Source organism: Aulostomus chinensis, chromosome 12 (genome assembly GCF_037954235.1).
Source record: "Aulostomus chinensis isolate RoL2024-O1b breed Wild chromosome 12, RoL_Achi_v1.0, whole genome shotgun sequence".
NCBI classification, from domain to species: domain Eukaryota; kingdom Metazoa; phylum Chordata; class Actinopteri; order Syngnathiformes; family Aulostomidae; genus Aulostomus; species Aulostomus chinensis.
The window spans coordinates 26,623,655-26,642,711 of record NC_141331.1 but is presented as its reverse complement, the minus strand read 5'-3'; the positions used below and the strand labels follow the sequence as shown (position 1 = coordinate 26,642,711).

General features: G+C 46.7%; 1 protein-coding gene across 2 annotated transcripts; it reads right to left on the bottom strand.

Moving 5' to 3' along the window:
* Positions 1-7,292: 7,292 nt before the first annotated feature.
* On the bottom strand, positions 7,293-10,555 carry LOC147252628 (homeodomain-interacting protein kinase 2-like). Of its 2 annotated transcripts, XM_086219408.1 has the most exons (9): positions 10,386-10,555; positions 9,992-10,176; positions 9,707-9,898; positions 9,431-9,618; positions 9,052-9,172; positions 8,833-8,949; positions 8,654-8,716; positions 8,399-8,571; positions 7,293-8,292 (listed from the first exon to the last, which is right to left on the bottom strand). In XM_086219408.1, the coding sequence occupies exons 1-9, from the start codon at positions 10,498-10,500 to the stop codon at positions 8,070-8,072; spliced, it is 1,377 nt and encodes a 458-aa protein (XP_086075534.1). In that variant the 5' UTR covers positions 10,501-10,555; the 3' UTR covers positions 7,293-8,069. The 2 variants fall into 2 exon arrangements, with proteins under 2 accessions (XP_086075534.1, XP_086075533.1); XM_086219407.1 differs by having other exon boundaries at positions 9,707-10,176.
* Positions 10,556-19,057: the final 8,502 nt, after the last annotated feature.

Sequence of the window (19,057 nt, the reverse complement as noted above, 5' to 3'; positions counted from 1 at the left end):
AGGTGACATAATCCAGAAGCACTCAGTCAACTTCCACTGTTATGAGGACGACACACAACTCTACTGGTCGATGGAGCCAGACGACACAACCCAGTTCACTAATCTGCAAGACTGCCTGAAAGACATTAAATCCTGGATGTCTTCTAACTTCTTAATGCTAAATTCAGATCAAACTGAGGTCATCATGTTTGGACCTAAACCCCTCAGGGACACACTCTCTAACCAAATCACTACTCTAGATGGCATCACCTTGACCCTGAGGACAACTGCAAGGAACCTTGGGGTCATTTTTGACCAGGACCGCCTTCTTCCACCTGCAGTATCGCTAAGATTAGGAACATCCTTTCCCAGAGTGATGCTGAGAAACTGATGCATGCATTTATCACTTCTAGGCCGGACCACTGCAACTCTCTCCTGTCAGGATGTCCAAACAACTCTCTAAAGAGTCTCCAGCTGGTCCAGAACGCTGCAGCCAGGGTTCTGACAGGAGTTAAGAAGAGAGAACACATCTCTCCACTTTAGCTTCTCTCCTTCCTGTAGGATGTAGAATCCACTTCAGAATCCTTCTGCTGACTCATCAGGCCCTCCATGATGAAGCTCCATCCTCTGAAATAACTCATTAGTCCCTCCTGTCCTACCAGAGCACTCCGCTCCCAGAATGCAGGTCTGTTAGTGACTCCCAGTATCTCTAAAAACAGACTGGGAGGTGGAGCCTTCAGGTACCGGTTCCTTTACTGTGGAACTAGCATTTCTCCATGGGTACAATACAATATCTTACAGTATCCATCCATCCATCATCATCTTCCGCTTATTCCTTACTAGTAAGGGTCGCGGGGGGGGGGGGGGGGCTGGAGCCTATCTCAGCATCTACGGGCGAGAGGCGGGGTTCACCCTGGACAGGTCGCCAGTCCATCGCAGGGCCAACATACAGAGACACAGCTAAATACTGCTGTATCACAGTAATTACATGGGCATGGCAACTGGGAACTTACAGTAAAGTTTTGTAGTTTTATTGTAAATTACTGAGAAATTATTACAGTAAATTGCTGTGAAAATATTTACATCTACTTACTGTTAGAGTAATGCAATTATTATCCAATTATTTAATGTAAATTTACAGTGAAAACACTTAGTGATATTTATTGATGCTGCTTTGCAAAAGCTGATGGGGATCTTGATAAACTAAACTGAACTCAGACTTCAAACTAAAACACAAACTCACCTGATGACACACAGGAACCAGGGGGAGAACACCTGGACAGGAAGGGGCTGACACCAGAGGAACAGGGCTGGGAGTGACCAGGACTAACGAGCTGACGCGACACAGGAGAATGACTGACAGGCAGAGGACGGACAGAAACAGGAAGTGTAGAGCAAACCAAGGCATGGGGGGCGGGGGGTGCTTTCAAATTATGAGAAGACCTGATCACAAACGAGACAGACATCCTAAATCTGTTCGTCTACACAGACAGATATTTTAATGTAACTTCTTACTTTCAAATGAAAGCAACAATTAATATTCACATTTAATAATTGCATTTTATGGATATTCACTTTGATAGTAATCAAATCCCAGTGGGCTTCCGCGTTAATCGGAAATTGGTGCATGTGAACCTGACCATGGTTGTTGTGACACCAACAAACCAACGACAGTTCTTGAAAAGATTCTCAATTCATAATTTCCATCAGCAAAACAGTGTCATCAACTTTGACTCTTGTTAGCATAGCATTAGCTTTCCTCTTGCTAGCTTAGTGGACGACATTTATCTCCCATTGCCACGACATATCTGAGGACCGTCCTATTTAGTGGAGTAGTTTTCATGACACAAGAACTCTAAAGGACTATAATTAACTTCCCAGGTATTAATCAGAACCTCAGCTGTTACCATGGTGATTTAGAATTCAAAACACTTGGCAAAATAAATGTTCTTTTTTTTTTAACCGTGCAGTTACTCTGGTTTGAGCCTGCTACTGCACTTTGAGGCGTCCGTTATCTGGAGCTGCTGGATGATGAACAAATAAACTCACACAATTCAAACAATAACTATCAATTCTTCATTGCATTTGAACAGGTTTGGTTCATTTCTTGTATTTGGAAAATTTAAAAACACAACACACAACCGTTGGTCTTCATTGATCATTAGTTTTTATTTGCACAGGGAATTAAAAAAATAATGAACATGATCAATTTTCCATTAAAAAAACAAAAAAGGTGGAGAGAACATGAACACAGGTATTGGCAGAGAGGTGTTTTTGGCCTTCCTGCGGCCCCTGGAACGGTGCACTGGTGTGTGTCCTTTGGGGGAAGGTCAATGTCTCCGTCCTCTCTGAACAAGGACAGTTGAACTAAATAGGCTCAACAGCACAAGGGCCATGGCCCCAATGGCTCCTCTTTTTTCCCCCCTGTCCTGTTCAGCAGCAGCATCCATGTTCCTGGTGCCTCGTTGTACTGAAGCAGTTTTAATCTGCAAAGGAGGAACCTGATAAACTCCTCCTACTGCCATCTGTGTTTCATTTTATTCGGAATGGTGTTGGTTCATTGATGAAGCTACCAGACTGAGGACAGGAAGAGAGAACAGGGACAGGAGAGGGAAGACAAGGGGGGGGCACAAAAACAACAACAAAAGCAGAAAAACAAATGACAATAAACAGCAACAACAATAACAACAGAAAAAAAGAAAAACATTGGTTGCAGAATTTCCAGTGCAGATTTACCATTTGGTTTAACAGAATTTAAAATAAATGTCTGAGTGTGTGATGATGGACCAGTTGTACACCACAAGTGTGTGTGTGTGTGTGTGTGTGTATGTGTATGTATGTATGTGTGTATGTGTGTGCATGTGTGTGTATGGGTGTGCATCATGTATGTATGTGTGTGCTACAGTGTGTCTTGGATGCTGTAGGTAGCTGACATGGGGGATCAGAAAAACACGCCCCCGGTCCAGGATAGTAGGCAGGTCAGGACAAAGCCACCAAGGAAACCAGAAACCCCAGAACACAGGGAACCCCAGGCCAACATCCCCCCCCCCCCTCATGTATGTGTGTGCATGTGTGTATGTGTATGTGTACTAGTTGTAGCTGACATGGGGGATCAGAACAACACGCCCCCGGTCCAGGATAGTAGGCAGGTCAGGACCAAGCCACCAGGGAAACCAGAAACCCCAGAACACAGGGAACCCCAGGCCAACATCCCCCCCCCCCCATGTTTGTGTGTGCGCATGTGTGTATGTGTATGCTACGGTGTTTCTTGGATGCTGTGTGTCGCTGACTGTAGCTGACGTGGGGGACCAGAACAACACGCCCCCGGTCCAAGATAGCAGGCAGGTCAGGACCAAGCCACCAGGGCACCCAGAAACCCCAGAACACAGGGAACCCCTGGCCAACAACCCCCCCCCCCCCCCATGTATCTGTGTGCATGTGTGTGCATGTGTATGCTACGGTGTGTCTTGGATGCTGTAGGTAGCTGACTGTAGCTGACGTGGGGGACCAGATCAACACGCCCCCGGTCCAGGATAGCAGGCAGGTCAGGATCAGGCCACTAGGGAACTCAGAAACCCCAGAACACAGGGAACCCCAGGCCAACATCCCCCCCCCCCCCCATGTATGTGTGTGCGCATGTGTAAGCTACGGTGTTTCTTGGATGCTGTGTGTCGCTGACTGTAGCTGACGTGGGGGACCAGAACAACACGCCCCCGGTCCAAGATAGCAGGCAGGTCAGGACCAAGCCACCAGGGCACCCAGAAACCCCAGAACACAGGGAACCCCTGGCCAACAACCCCCCCCCCCCCCATGTATCTGTGTGCATGTGTGTGCATGTGTATGCTACGGTGTGTCTTGGATGCTGTAGGTAGCTGACTGTAGCTGACGTGGGGGACCAGATCAACACGCCCCCGGTCCAGGATAGCAGGCAGGTCAGGATCAGGCCACTAGGGAACCCAGAAACCCCAGAACACAGGGAACCCCAGGCCAACATCCCCCCCCCCCCCCCATGTATGTGTGTGCATGTGTGTATGTGTATGTGTACTAGTTGTAGCTGACAGGGGGATCAGAACAACACGCCCCCGGTCCAGGATAGTAGGTAGGTCAGGACAAAGCCACCAAGGAAACCAGAAACCCCAGAACACAGGGAACCCCAGGCCAACACCCCCCCCCCCCCCCATGTTTGTGTGTGCGCATGTGTGTATGTGTATGCTACGGTGTTTCTTGGATGCTGTGTGTCGCTGACTGTAGCTGACGTGGGGGACCAGAACAACACGCCCCCGGTCCAAGATAGCAGGCAGGTCAGGACCAAGCCACCAGGGCACCCAGAAACCCCAGAACACAGGGAACCCCAGGCCAACATCCCCCCCCCCCCCCATGTATGTGTGTGCATGTGTGTATGTGTATGTGTACTAGTTGTAGCTGACATGGGGGATCAGAACAACACGCCCCCGGTCCAGGATAGTAGGCAGGTCAGGACCAAGCCACCAGGGAAACCAGAAACCCCAGAACACAGGGAACCCCAGGCCAACACCCCCCCCCCCCCCCCATGTTTGTGTGTGCGCATGTGTGTATGTGTATGCTACGGTGTTTCTTGGATGCTGTGTGTCGCTGACTGTAGCTGACGTGGGGGACCAGAACAACACGCCCCCGGTCCAAGATAGCAGGCAGGTCAGGATCAGGCCACTAGGGAACCCAGAAACCCCAGAACACAGGGAACCCCAGGCCAAAATCCCCCCCCCCCCCCATGTATGTGTGTGCATGTGTGTATGTGTATGTGTACTAGTTGTAGCTGACATGGGGGATCAGAACAACACGCCCCCGGTCCAGGATAGTAGGCAGGTCAGGACAAAGCCACCAAGGAAACCAGAAACCCCAGAACACAGGGAACCCCAGGCCAACATCCCCCCCCCCCCATGTATGTGTGTGCATGTGTGTATGTGTATGTGTACTAGTTGTAGCTGACATGGGGGATCAGAACAACACGCCCCCGGTCCAGGATAGTAGGCAGGTCAGGACCAAGCCACCAGGGAAACCAGAAACCCCAGAACACAGGGAACCCCAGGCCAACACCCCCCCCCCCCCATGTTTGTGTGTGCGCATGTGTGTATGTGTATGCTACGGTGTTTCTTGGATGCTGTGTGTCGCTGACTGTAGCTGACGTGGGGGACCAGAACAACACGCCCCCGGTCCAAGATAGCAGGCAGGTCAGGACCAAGCCACCAGGGCACCCAGAAACCCCAGAACACAGGGAACCCCTGGCCAACAACCCCCCCCCCCCATGTATCTGTGTGCATGTGTGTGCATGTGTATGCTACGGTGTGTCTTGGATGCTGTAGGTAGCTGACTGTAGCTGACGTGGGGGACCAGATCAACACGCCCCCGGTCCAGGATAGCAGGCAGGTCAGGATCAGGCCACTAGGGAACTCAGAAACCCCAGAACACAGGGAACCCCAGGCCAACATCCCCCCCCCCCCCCCATGTATGTGTGTGCGCATGTGTAAGCTACGGTGTTTCTTGGATGCTGTGTGTCGCTGACTGTAGCTGACGTGGGGGACCAGAACAACACGCCCCCGGTCCAAGATAGCAGGCAGGTCAGGACCAAGCCACCAGGGCACCCAGAAACCCCAGAACACAGGGAACCCCTGGCCAACAACCCCCCCCCCCCCCCCCCATGTATCTGTGTGCATGTGTGTGCATGTGTATGCTACGGTGTGTCTTGGATGCTGTAGGTAGCTGACTGTAGCTGACGTGGGGGACCAGATCAACACGCCCCCGGTCCAGGATAGCAGACAGGTCAGGATCAGGCCACTAGGGAACCCAGAAACCCCAGAACACAGGGAACCCCAGGCCAACATCCCCCCCCCCCCCATGTATGTGTGTGCATGTGTGTATGTGTATGTGTACTAGTTGTAGCTGACATGGGGGATCAGAACAACACGCCCCCGGTCCAGGATAGTAGGTAGGTCAGGACAAAGCCACCAAGGAAACCAGAAACCCCAGAACACAGGGAACCCCAGGCCAACATCCCCCCCCCCCCATGTATGTGTGTGCATGTGTGTATGTGTATGTGTACTAGTTGTAGCTGACATGGGGGATCAGAACAACACGCCCCCGGTCCAGGATAGTAGGCAGGTCAGGACCAAGCCACCAGGGAAACCAGAAACCCCAGAACACAGGGAACCCCAGGCCAACACCCCCCCCCCCCCCATGTTTGTGTGTGCGCATGTGTGTATGTGTATGCTACGGTGTTTCTTGGATGCTGTGTGTCGCTGACTGTAGCTGACGTGGGGGACCAGAACAACACGCCCCCGGTCCAAGATAGCAGGCAGGTCAGGACCAAGCCACCAGGGCACCCAGAAACCCCAGAACACAGGGAACCCCAGGCCAACATCCCCCCCCCCCCCATGTATGTGTGTGCATGTGTGTATGTGTATGTGTACTAGTTGTAGCTGACATGGGGGATCAGAACAACACGCCCCCGGTCCAGGATAGTAGGCAGGTCAGGACCAAGCCACCAGGGAAACCAGAAACCCCAGAACACAGGGAACCCCAGGCCAACACCCCCCCCCCCCCATGTTTGTGTGTGCGCATGTGTGTATGTGTATGCTACGGTGTTTCTTGGATGCTGTGTGTCGCTGACTGTAGCTGACGTGGGGGACCAGAACAACACGCCCCCGGTCCAAGATAGCAGGCAGGTCAGGATCAGGCCACTAGGGAACCCAGAAACCCCAGAACACAGGGAACCCCAGGCCAAAACCCCCCCCCCCCCATGTATGTGTGTGCATGTGTGTATGTGTATGTGTACTAGTTGTAGCTGACATGGGGGATCAGAACAACACGCCCCCGGTCCAGGATAGTAGGCAGGTCAGGACAAAGCCACCAAGGAAACCAGAAACCCCAGAACACAGGGAACCCCAGGCCAACATCCCCCCCCCCCCCATGTATGTGTGTGCATGTGTGTATGTGTATGTGTACTAGTTGTAGCTGACATGGGGGATCAGAACAACACGCCCCCGGTCCAGGATAGTAGGCAGGTCAGGACCAAGCCACCAGGGAAACCAGAAACCCCAGAACACAGGGAACCCCAGGCCAACACCCCCCCCCCCCCCCATGTTTGTGTGTGCGCATGTGTGTATGTGTATGCTACGGTGTTTCTTGGATGCTGTGTGTCGCTGACTGTAGCTGACGTGGGGGACCAGAACAACACGCCCCCGGTCCAAGATAGCAGGCAGGTCAGGACCAAGCCACCAGGGCACCCAGAAACCCCAGAACACAGGGAACCCCTGGCCAACAACCCCCCCCCCCCCCCATGTATCTGTGTGCATGTGTGTGCATGTGTATGCTACGGTGTGTCTTGGATGCTATAGGTAGCTGACTGTAGCTGACGTGGGGGACCAGATCAACACGCCCCCGGTCCAGGATAGCAGGCAGGTCAGGATCAGGCCACTAGGGAACCCAGAAACCCCAGAACACAGGAAACCCCAGGCCAAGACCCGCAGGAGCAGCAACACACCCAGAGGCAGCTCGCAGAGAGACATGGGAGACAGAGGCCCCCTGGGCCCACCAGGTTCCCCCACGCAGCACGAGCTGAACCAATGGGCCCGAGAGGCCCATGCCCGCCTGCCGAGGTGAGCCCATAGGCACCCGCGTCCAGGACCGCCACCCCCAGAAAAAATAAATAAATGAATCATTTCCTCATCTTCCTCTGCCCATACAGGGGCTGAGCACTCCATCGATGCGGACGCAGTCCAGGGCACCTCAGACCTAGTAAAACCGCCAGCAAGGGATCCACCTCACAATGGCAAGGCCCATGACCAACCCCAGCCCAACCACCACACTGGGAAGCAGTCCACCCATCCCAAGAGCACCAGTCAGGCCCAATGGCTCCTCTTCATCTTCCACCCACCTGCGTTCCTTGATGTTGCTTCCATGAGGGGGCATGCACGTACAGTGTATTTGGCAATGAAGTTGACATTAACTTTGACCTTGTAGTCTCCATGAGCCACGCACCAGGCTGATGAGGGTGCTAATGACATTCTGGCCAAGCCCCCAGGTGATCCCCCAACTGGTTTAATACCTGGCTTTCCTCACCTTCCTTTAGAACGGAAGAAGCCTCTTGGATAAGTGGGGAAACGTCTTCTACACCAGTGAAAGAAGAACTTTTTCCTACACCAGATTTTGTGTGTCAACAGAACAGCATGTCTGCATATTTTGCCAAAGAAAGATTGGACTCTTTGCAACAGCCCCTTCTTGGGCTCAGCGGGGGCATCCCCCTGGCTCATCCGCATTTTCTCTAGACTGTCTTTCGTACTGGAAAAAAACAAAAAACATGACAATGAATGACTCTGTCAGTCATTGAATTCACCCGTTCAGGTGTCTGTTCAACTCTACTGATACCAGAAACTCAAGTACTTACTACTGGCCCCCGTCTGGTTTCACCATCAGATAGAACATTTTTAAAAATGGATGATGGAGAGCTTCCTGAGGTGTGATCCTCTTGTCTGGGTCCAATTCCAGGAGAGCCTTCAGGAGGTCGATGAAGGCAGCTCGATCCTCCAACTCCGCTTTGTTGTCTGTCTCTGAGGGGAACTGAGTTTGCAAAGATTGTGTTTGTCAGCATCCTTCTATCAGCAGGAGAGCAAACTTGTATTAATGCAAATGGACCACTTACTGTCATTAGTTCATCCAGGCAATGGAAAAGCCCTTTCCAGTTTGTAGTCCCTAAAGTGGAATCCTACATGGTCGACAGCAACAAAACACGTTAGATACTTTCTCCTAAAGGTTTGAATCATTTCAAATAGTTCCTGCCTAAATGAACGCATCTGGAAAGGACAGAACAAGTTCAAATACCTTCAACCTCCATTTCGGTTGTAAGCGTCCGCAGTAATCAAAGTACATCTCGGTGTGTTTCCCGGCGTTGAGTAGGTGGTCAGGTGGCTGGCCAAAGACGTCCACCATGGTCCTGATCTGGAGAGAGAAATTTGTATCAGCCAATGTCCTACTTTACCTCCCTAAATGACTTGGGATATGTTTTCTGCAGTGGGATGTCATGAGGTCTTCGCTACCTACCATTTGGAAATTGTTCATTGGAAACGGGGAACAGCCGGTGTACAATTCGAACAGCAGGCAGCCGAGAGACCACATATCTATGGCCTCGGACACAGGGAGTCCCAAAAGGACTTCAGGGGCACTGTTGGTAAAGAACAAGTTGAGGGCATTGTTTATTGTGTTTTGGGTTGTGTATTGCCTGCTACTATTTTTATGTTGGTTTATTGCCTGTTTGCACCGTGAATTTTCATCTGTGCTGTATGTCATGCTCGTACAGTACACTTGACAGTAAAGTCGACTTTGACTTTTCACAAAGTCAGCATGTGTGTGGAACATTAGAACAACTTTTAATGGATTGTGAAGAGCATGAGACAAGAGGGGCCTTGCAGAGGGATCTTACCGTATTCCCGCGGGCTGGATGATCTGACCATGTTTGCGATTAGCCTCGCTCGTGAAGAAGGACAGGCCAAAGTCAATGATCTTGACTTTGAAGGGTGTCTTTTCATGGTCCACTAACATGACGTTGTCCAGTGTTAAGTTAGAATGAATTATTCCCGTTGACTTTAGTGTGTCTAAAGCTGTCAGTAGCTGCAGGAAAAAGGAGGAAACGTATGAGACCAAGGTGAAGGTCGGTATAATTCCTGGACCAGTCAATAGAAAAGCTTGACATTTTTACCTGCTGTGCTATCAGTCGTATCTCATAAAGCTTTAGTGGCTGGAAGTCTCTCTCTACTAACAATTCAAACAGGTTCCTATCCAGCCTCTCAGATGATAGACAGGCATTTTCTCCAACTTCAAACTGCTCAATGTACTTGACCAAATTTGTCTTGTCCTGGTCAAGGACACTCATTGCCTTTGCCATGGTTATCTGGAGAGAGGAGCAAAAAATGACATCGTTGAGAGACGCAGGGTCGTACAACTTAATTGTCTCATCATCATCAAGAAGGCTTGGATTGCTTACCTCTCTTGAAGCCAGCGACTTGTGTCTGAATACCTTTAGTACCACCCTTTCTTCTGGTACCAATGTTACACCTTTATAAAGTTGAGAGTGGATTCCGTCACCCAAGAGGCCCTGAAGAAAGTACCTCCTGGTGGGGCTGTCAACAATGTCGTTTCTTCTCAGATTTTCGAATGGTGGCGTCGGCTCTGTGAGGAAAAGAAAACATGAGTTTGAGGAACAATGTCACAGTTTCCAAACATTTGGTCTTCTGTTTGTAGTGAGGGGCGGGGCCATGAATTGTGTGAAGATGACCGACAGCATCAAAGCTCTCTCAAAGCTTTGATGGGTTGTGACATCACACAACCTCCTCAACTACCCTTCATGTCCCAGGATGACAATCACACGATTTACTTACCATCCATCTCTCCGTTTGTCTCAGGCGGCTTTCCTCCATTGAAAGTCATAACTCTGGCGTATCGTGAGATATTTGGACGCACCAAGTTCCAAATTCTGGATGAAATCCTGAACATCTTTGGTTTAGGTAGTTGTGTTGTTGATGTTGATGTTGTTGTAATCAGCCTTTAATTCTCATCTTAATTCATTACTCTCATATTGACTCAGTCATCCTGATCACTGAACTTTGTCATCTGTGTCACTCATCATCAATGAATCTGCTGACAGAATCAGTGATGTCACAGAGAACTCACACACACACACACACACACACACACAAACAGAAGGTCTTTGTGCAGAAGCTGAGCAGCTTTTAGGGTTAAACCATCAAGGCCAGCTCTGATCAGCGATTGGCAACATGACGACATGACATGACAGCTTGAAAATGTTGCAGGTGAACATGCAGCAGTGTGAACCGTTACCTGGGGGCTCAAAACTCCAACTGACGGAGCTGCAAGAGGATCGCCATGGCAATGGCAAAACTGTAATATTAGCAAGTGCAATCATCGAGGCAGTTTACACCGTAAAGTGTGTTACCACTTGACTCCTCTGGGGTCCAGGTCAAATGTCTGCCTGTGTGCCCACAGATGAATTGAACCTCGAGAGATTTTTGTGATCAAAGTCAAAGGTTTTATTCAAATGCTAACATTCATTCATTCAAGATAGCATTCCGCAAGCTAGCTGCTGCTAATATGCTAGCAACATGCTAACATTCTACATGATAGCAATTTACCAGGTACTTGTTTGTGTTAACACCATGTTAGCATCTGAACAGAATGCTAAAACTCCTTCATGAAAGCAAGCGGAAACTAGCAGTTGCAACTCAATGATGTCACAATATTTTGCCTTCAAAATAAAACCTTGACCATAAAGTCAGTAAGAGTCTATCGATGTTTTAAATGTCTACTGAAGAAAAGTCTTGGCAATAATTTTTGGTATTTTTAACTTCAGACTAAACCTGGACAATATGAATGTTCACTTTGAGAAACTCACTTCTGCTTCTATGTTTTTGCCTTCAAAATAAAGGCCTGGCCCATTACTAACCCATTTTCTATTAAACTTGTTAATAGTCTGTGGACCACCGATGAAACAGCGTCATCAGTGGAGCCTGTGGGCGTACTGGTGGGGGTCCACAGAGACCTCGATGGAGGCCTTGATGTGGGCCTTGACCAGCCTCTGTCAGCACTTCATGACTACCTGGGTGAGTGCAAAATGTGTTGTTTATTGCCACATAATAATACAGCAGCAAAATTGAGAGAGTACAGACCATCAAAGGTAAACAGGAAGCCTCCACCTCCCGAGCCGTCATTGTGAACACCCCAGGTACTCAAACATCGGTACAAGTTGTCGGTGAAGGCTCTTAGTCATCCAGGTCACGGTAGTCCAAGAGTTCGGCATGGTAACTGGACTTCTTTTGGTGTATCAGGGAAAAGAACCAGGGAGGAACCACAAGCATCTCCCAGCGAGGGACACAACACATCCATACTGGTGTTAAATTCATACTTCACACCAAATTAATGTAAAATATTGGTGGTTATGGATGTGAGACTGTTGACATTGCACCAACGGACCACCCAGAATGCTGATGATAGTAGCTTTACAAAACATGCCATGGGCAGAATTAGCTTCAAGTAAATAAAAGTTGTAATTGTACTGGAACTAACATTATGGATTATCATATTTAAGAATTCACCCATTAGCTGTTGAATACAAATAAATGTACTTTCATTTTGAATTGCCAATTTGCATACAATCAGCTGTGACGGTCTCAGAACGCTGCTCTGCTGACTCTCCAGTAGAGTCGTATCAGTGTGACAACAAGCTGCATGACTGTCAGCACTGCTTCCAATGCAGTCACTAATCAATATGAACACAAAACAATGAAAAAGATTCAGCCAGTGTCAAATGGAAACAAAGTGCTGGCTGCTGACTAGTGGCTTCAAATTATCCAAACTACCAGTACCTGAGGATGGAGGAAACATAAAAATACACTGTGTCTTGTTTGGGATTTTTAGAAATGCAAGACATTCCCTTCCCTTCAAAGTGCAAACATGTAAACTGGACATTTGAAGCTTGAGGTGTACCTTCTTAAAGTCCCTTCAAAAGCTTATAGCTTAAGTGCACTGGATGAGAAACAGAAAGGCACTGCCTGACCACTATTAAAGTGCAAACTGCAGAAAAAGTTAACACAAACTAAGTGGAAACAATTGTCTTTGTCATAACTTTGCTCTCCTCTCACATGGGATTGGCAAGATTTTTTTGCAGGAAAAGGAGCCCTGGGTTGAGGCAGCTCATTTTTGCGTTGACTAAATCACCCGCAGATGAAAAAACCCTCTGATGCAACCCTGATCCCTGGGACACAGAGGTATCGCTTTGAGGATTCTCCTTCTCATTTGCCCTCCACCAACCCACAGGATTGTCCTGCAGCTCTTCAGCTCTTGCTGCACGGTAACTTTTGAACTCATCTGCATCCTTTTCTGCTTTGGTTTGCTGGGTCCTCCTCCCTCCTCTGTAGTCCACCTGTTAGAAAATACGTAGACACGTTTATATTTTATTACATTTACTTTTTATCATTGTGAAGTTTTAGCCTGATGTAGAGCTGCATGGTAGTGTTGTGACCTTTATACAGACCAAAGACATGAAGTATGTGCAGGTTACACCAGGCTGTGCCTACACTCCTAGATAAGATAAGAAGATAAGAAGCGTTTGGAAAAGGCCTTGGACAGTGAGGAGCCAGCATCCCTACGCTCCCCCACAACTGTCCTTGACAGAAGGAGGAACAAGGCATGATGGGAAGCTACTGAGAGGAGGAACTTTGCATATATATTTTTGGAAGACACAGTCTGTTCAGTGCAGATGTAGAACTTTGCTTGGACTCCTTGCTGCAAGTAAAACTTTAATTAAGATCTCTGTCTCTGAGAATTTGATCTTATGTGTTGGGAAATTTTTTGGTACGAACTAACAGGAAATTATTTCTGTAAGATAAAGACTGTATTTTTGCTGACAATTCCAAGGCACTGAATTCTTTGGACTTCTTGGGTGAAGGGGGTTCCATGTCTGCCTCTGCTTCATCATCAAAATCTTCCTGTGTATGAGAGAGAGAATGTGTGTTGTATACAGGAGTGTGTGAGTGTAATTGTGTGTGGCATGGCTCAGGGGTAGAGTGGCCGTCTAGCAACCAGACGGTCACTGGTTCGATCCTTGACCATTTCCAAGTGTCCTTGAGCAAGATACTGAACCCATAATTTCTCCTGATGAGTAGGTTGGCGCCTTGCATGGCAGCCTCCACCATCAGTGTGTGAGAGTGTGTGTGAACGGGTGAATGAGATGACACTGTAAAGCGCTTTGAGTGCCGCTAAGGTAGAAAAGCGCTCTATAAATTTGAGTCCATTTACCTTTTCTGGTATAACCACTAACCTTATCAGGACCCCTAGTCCTCATGACCAAAGAGCGGTCCTGATGCAGCAGAACTTAATTTACACCTGGTCAAAGTTAGAGTGAAGGTGGAACCTGCAGTTAGTTTGAGGTTGAGGTTAGGCATCAACTGGTGAGGGTTAGGACTGAGATTAGTTGGCTCACTCCTAGTCAGACAGGAACGGGGGCTTTAAAGCGTGGACCCACTGCTGATACTACATGCAGCATGTCCTTCTGGAAAACATTAAAAACCTTGCAACTTTTTCAAAGAAGCTGCCACAAAATCCGCCATTTTAGGCCACAATAATCATAAAACAGTGCCACGAAACCCTGGAGGGACTGATTTTGGCCCGGAGTTCTTCCCTCTGACTGGATGTGTAACCTAACCAGCTTGGACTCTGTCACCCCGAAGCTCCCCAGGACCCCGTCACCGCCGCTATCTAGTTCAACTTCCCACACTGAGACTTTGAACAGTCATGGTTGCTGGTGCCAGACAGAATCTGCAGCTCTGCTGAGATGTTGTCACTCGATAGAGTCAGAAAAAGAAGGTCACTGAAAAGCAAAGAGCTGATGTTAGTCGTCTTCATGTTGAGGGAGGGGCTTCAGGTCAGCAGTTTAGATGATGGAAATAACCTGGGCTTTCATGTCGAGGCCAAAAGAACTGCAGATACCGCAGGGAATTGAACCCCGTCCCAGTAAACCAGGAGTACCTTTACCAGTATCTTTTAATTTTTGACAAAAACATGGAAGCAAAACCTGCATTATCAACAGCATCAGCATTATCAACAGTGGCACCGTTTAATATCAGGCACTCGACGTTCTGTGTGTTTTTGAGCAAATCCTGATGATGGATCCTGATGCAGTGAGAGCAGATGTGAGTCAGAGATGTTGATGAAGCAGTGAATTCATGGTGTTCTCCTAAATGCTGTTGATACCACAGGAAAAGAAACCAGTGAGACGCCACCATTGGAGGTGTCAGAAGAGGTGCACCTGATCTAAGTAAGCTTTGATAACTCGAATTTACACATTAGTAATCTGGTGTTAAGTGGGATCAACACATGGAGTGGGATTAATACCACAGTTAACAAGAGCTGAACTTCTGCTGAAACAAGAAGGAGGCTTCAGCTGCGCCTAACCTTCCTCAACTGGACAACAGACGTTCCATTCAAATCTGGTTCCTGAATCTGTGACGGGAGGGGCCTCACACTCATCTACAGCTGAGGCTGAAGGGGAGGGGCCTCACACTCATCTACAGCTGAGGCTGAAGGGGAGGGGCCTCACACTCATCTACAGCTGAGGCTGAAGGGGAGGGGCCTCACACTCATCTACAGCTGAGGCTGAAGGGGAGGGGCCTCACATTACAGGTAAAGCTGAAGGGGAGGGGCCTCACATTACAGGGAAAGCTGAAGGGGTGGGGCCTCACATTACAGCTGAGGCTGAAGGGGAGGGACCTCACACTTTTAATCACATCCTTAGTACTCACTTATGGAATAGAAGCTGACCTCATCACAGTTCTTCCTCAGAACCCCGTCTTGTCTGATCACTCCTTAATTACATTTGAATTTACCCTAACAAATTATATCCTACCTGGGAAAATGTCCTGCTTCAGTAGATGTTTGTCTGACACTGCTGTTTCTAGATTTAGGAGCTTATTCCAGCAGAGCTTGCTGCCACATCTTGTAGTCATATAATGGGCAGTTATGCTGATTCCACCCCCACCCAGGTAGACTATCTTGTGGACAGCACTGCAGCAGCACTCCTTGGGACACTTGATGCCGTAGCTCCCCTGAAGAAGAAGGTTATCAACCAGAAAAGAATAGTTCCCTGGTACAGCCCAGAGCTGAGTGCCTTAAAACAGAAGACCAGACAACTGGAAAGGAAGACACATTCCAGCCAGCACGAGGAAGTCCGCCAAGCCTGGAAGGAGAGTTTATTAATATATAAAAAGAACTCCGTAATGCTAGAAGCGCTTACTACTCATCCTTAGTAGAAAAGAATAAGAACCACCCCAGGTTCTTCTTCAATATGTGGCCAGGCTCACCAAGAACCATAGTGCTGTTGAGCCATGCATCCCCCCAACTCTCAGCAGTAACTGTCATGTTATGCAAATATAAAAAGAGGGTTCTGCTACGATGAGGTCCAATACTGTCGGCTTTATTTCATGTAGCTTTACTCACATGCCATTCACTGAACCAACTCTTTTTTTTTTAAGTATATTTTTATTCAAGAAAGTACAAAGTAAGATGCATTTAAATACAATATCTTGAATTAGATTTTTTTCTTTTTGACAAAACCCACCCACAACTCCCATATACTGCTGCACAAACAAACATAAGCATAGATAGCAATGTTACATAAATGAACATCATAAATTAAATAAACAAATAAAGAGGAAAACAATAATAATAATAATAATAATAATGATAACAGTAATGGTGGCAAGAATTAAAGTGTCTGTACAGTGGTGAAGTTGAAAATCAAAATAGAATAAAATAAAAAAATTAATGACAGACAATGAGGGCATTCCTGGTTCAAGTACATGTCAATGATTAGGCAAGATCAGATATGTATCTCAGGGCTCCATAGGTTTATGGAAGGGTCTTGAGATGTTTAAGTACTCAATCAGAGGGTCCCACATCTTGTGAAATTGTTTCGTTGAACCTCTAGTTAAGTATTTCATTTTCTCTAATTTCAAGAAAAACATTAATTCAGCGAGCCAGACAGACACTTTGGGTGGTTCAGGAGATTTCCAATGTAAGACTATATTTCTACGGGCTATCAGAGATGCAAAAGCAAAAGCGTTCATCTTGTTAATGGGTAGCATGTGCTCATCAACCAACACTCCAAAGATGGCCATATCTGCAGACGGTTTGATTTTAGTGTTAAAAGCATCATTTAGTGTTTTACAGATAGATGACCAAAATTTTGCTAATTGAGGGCAGTTCCAAAACATATGGGTCATATTTGCTGGAGCAGAATTGCAGCGCTCACACCTGTCATCAATATCGTCGTAAATTCTTGAAAGTTTAGATTTTGTATAGTAAATTCTATGAAAGACTTTGAATTGTATCAGGCTAAGCCGCGCACAGGATGATGTTCCATTCATTCTTTTCTGAGCACGTTCCCAGAAGTATTCAGGAATTTCAAAGCCAAGTTCGTCAGACCATGCAGTTCTAAGCCCATCTAATGATGTTTCCTGAAGAGAGGTAATTATATTTACGATGTGCCTCCCAAAATACATAGGGTTACGCAAAATCTTTTCAAGTCCTGAGTCTGCTGGAAAAGCAGGAAACGTTGAACTCTGTTTTTGAATAAAATGACGAACCTGAAAGTATCTGAATAGGTCAGATTTTTGTAAGTGAAATTTGGCAGAGAGGTCAGTGAAATTGGCAAAAATACCATCTATATAGAAGCGATCACATGTATTCAGACCGTTCCTCCCCCATAGAGTGAAGGTGTGGTCTATTCTGGCAGCAGGGAAAAGGTGATTATTACAAATAGGGCTGTATATAGAAAAATCTTTTAGTTTGAAATGTTGTCTGAATTGTGTCCATATCTTAAGAGTAGAAGATACCACAGGGTTAGAAGTGAATTTAGAGGGTGAAAGTGGTAATCCAGCAGTGACCAAAGCAGGAAGTGAGGTAGAGGTGCAGGAGTTTGTCTCAATCTTACACCAATCCAGCTGAGGACTCTGGTCCCAATGTATGATTTTTTGAACATTAGATGCCCAATAGTAGTTTCTCATATTAGGTAGTGCCAGGCCACCCTTATCCCTAGGCCTTTCTAAAAACTCTCTGCGGTTTCTAACATTTTCATTTTCCCAAAGGAGGAGATTAATTTATTTAAAGATTGGAAAAAAGATTTAGACAAAAATATTGGGAGACACTGAAACAGGTACAGAAAACGGGGTAAGACACTCATTTTTATACAACTAACTCTACCTGGAAGAGATAAATAAAGACCAGACCATCTTTTAAAATCAGCTTCTAATTTAAGCAAGAGGGGTTTGAGATTCTTTTTATAGAGATCAGAGAAAGCACGGGTGATGTGTATGCCTAAATATTTAAAACCGGACTTTGATATATGGAAAGGGAATGCATTGGCTGGTAACTGAAGGGCCAAATTATAAATGGGAAAACATTCACTCTTGGACAAGTTTAATTTGTAACCAGAGAAACGCCCAAAGTCATTAAGGATACTGACAATAGTAGGAATGCATGATACTGGGTCAGAAATATACAAAAGTAAGTCATCAGCATATAAAGAGATTTTATGTTCAGTTTCAAACCTGTGGATACCAAAGATATTGGGGGTTGTCCTAAATTTAATTGACAAAGGTTCAATAGCTAACGCAAATAGAAGTGGGCTAAGAGGGCAGCCATGGCGTGTACCCCTTGAGAGAGAAAATAGTTGGGAAGATATCTTGTTTGTAGTTACAGATCCTTTAGGAGATGTATATAATAAACGTATCCAGGATATGAAGTTTGAGCCAAAGCCAAATTTCTCCAGTACAGTGAATAAATAATTGAATTCCACTCTGTCAAATGCCTTTTCCGCGTCCAAGGAGACAACAACTTCAGGAGTCTCCCTGGACGCAGGAGAGTGAATAACACTTAACAGTTTACGGATATTTGTGAATGACTGCCGACCCTTTATGAAACCAGTTGGTTCTGTCGAGATGATATTAGTGTTAACAGTCTCTAGTCTTGAAGCTAGCAGTTTGGCTAAAATTTTAGCATCAACGTTAAGCAAGGATATAGGTCGATATGAACCACAATCATTTGGGTCTTTGCCTGGCTTTAAAAGAAGAAGACGACCTGCTTTATCTCCATGTTCATCATAATATCCTTTTAACCAAACCTGCTGTTTTTCTGTTCTTTCTGTTGACAATAGGTCATACTGGGTTATTAGTGCAACCCTTTCTTTATATAACTCAGGTGTTGGGGTGGTAGAATACTGTTGGTCAATGTGTCTTATTAATTTCAGGAGTTCTTTTTCTTTTCTCTCCTTGCTGCGTGAAATAGAATAAGAAATGATCTTCCCCATTATAACAACTTGAAGTGTTTCCCATAATGTAGATGGGGATATGGAGTCAGACCTGTTAAAGTATATGAACTCATCTATTGCTTTATCGATGAATTCACAGAAGTGACTGTCTGATAATAGGGATGTGTCTAATCTCCAGATTCTTGGCTGTGTAATATTTTGAGAGAATGAAAT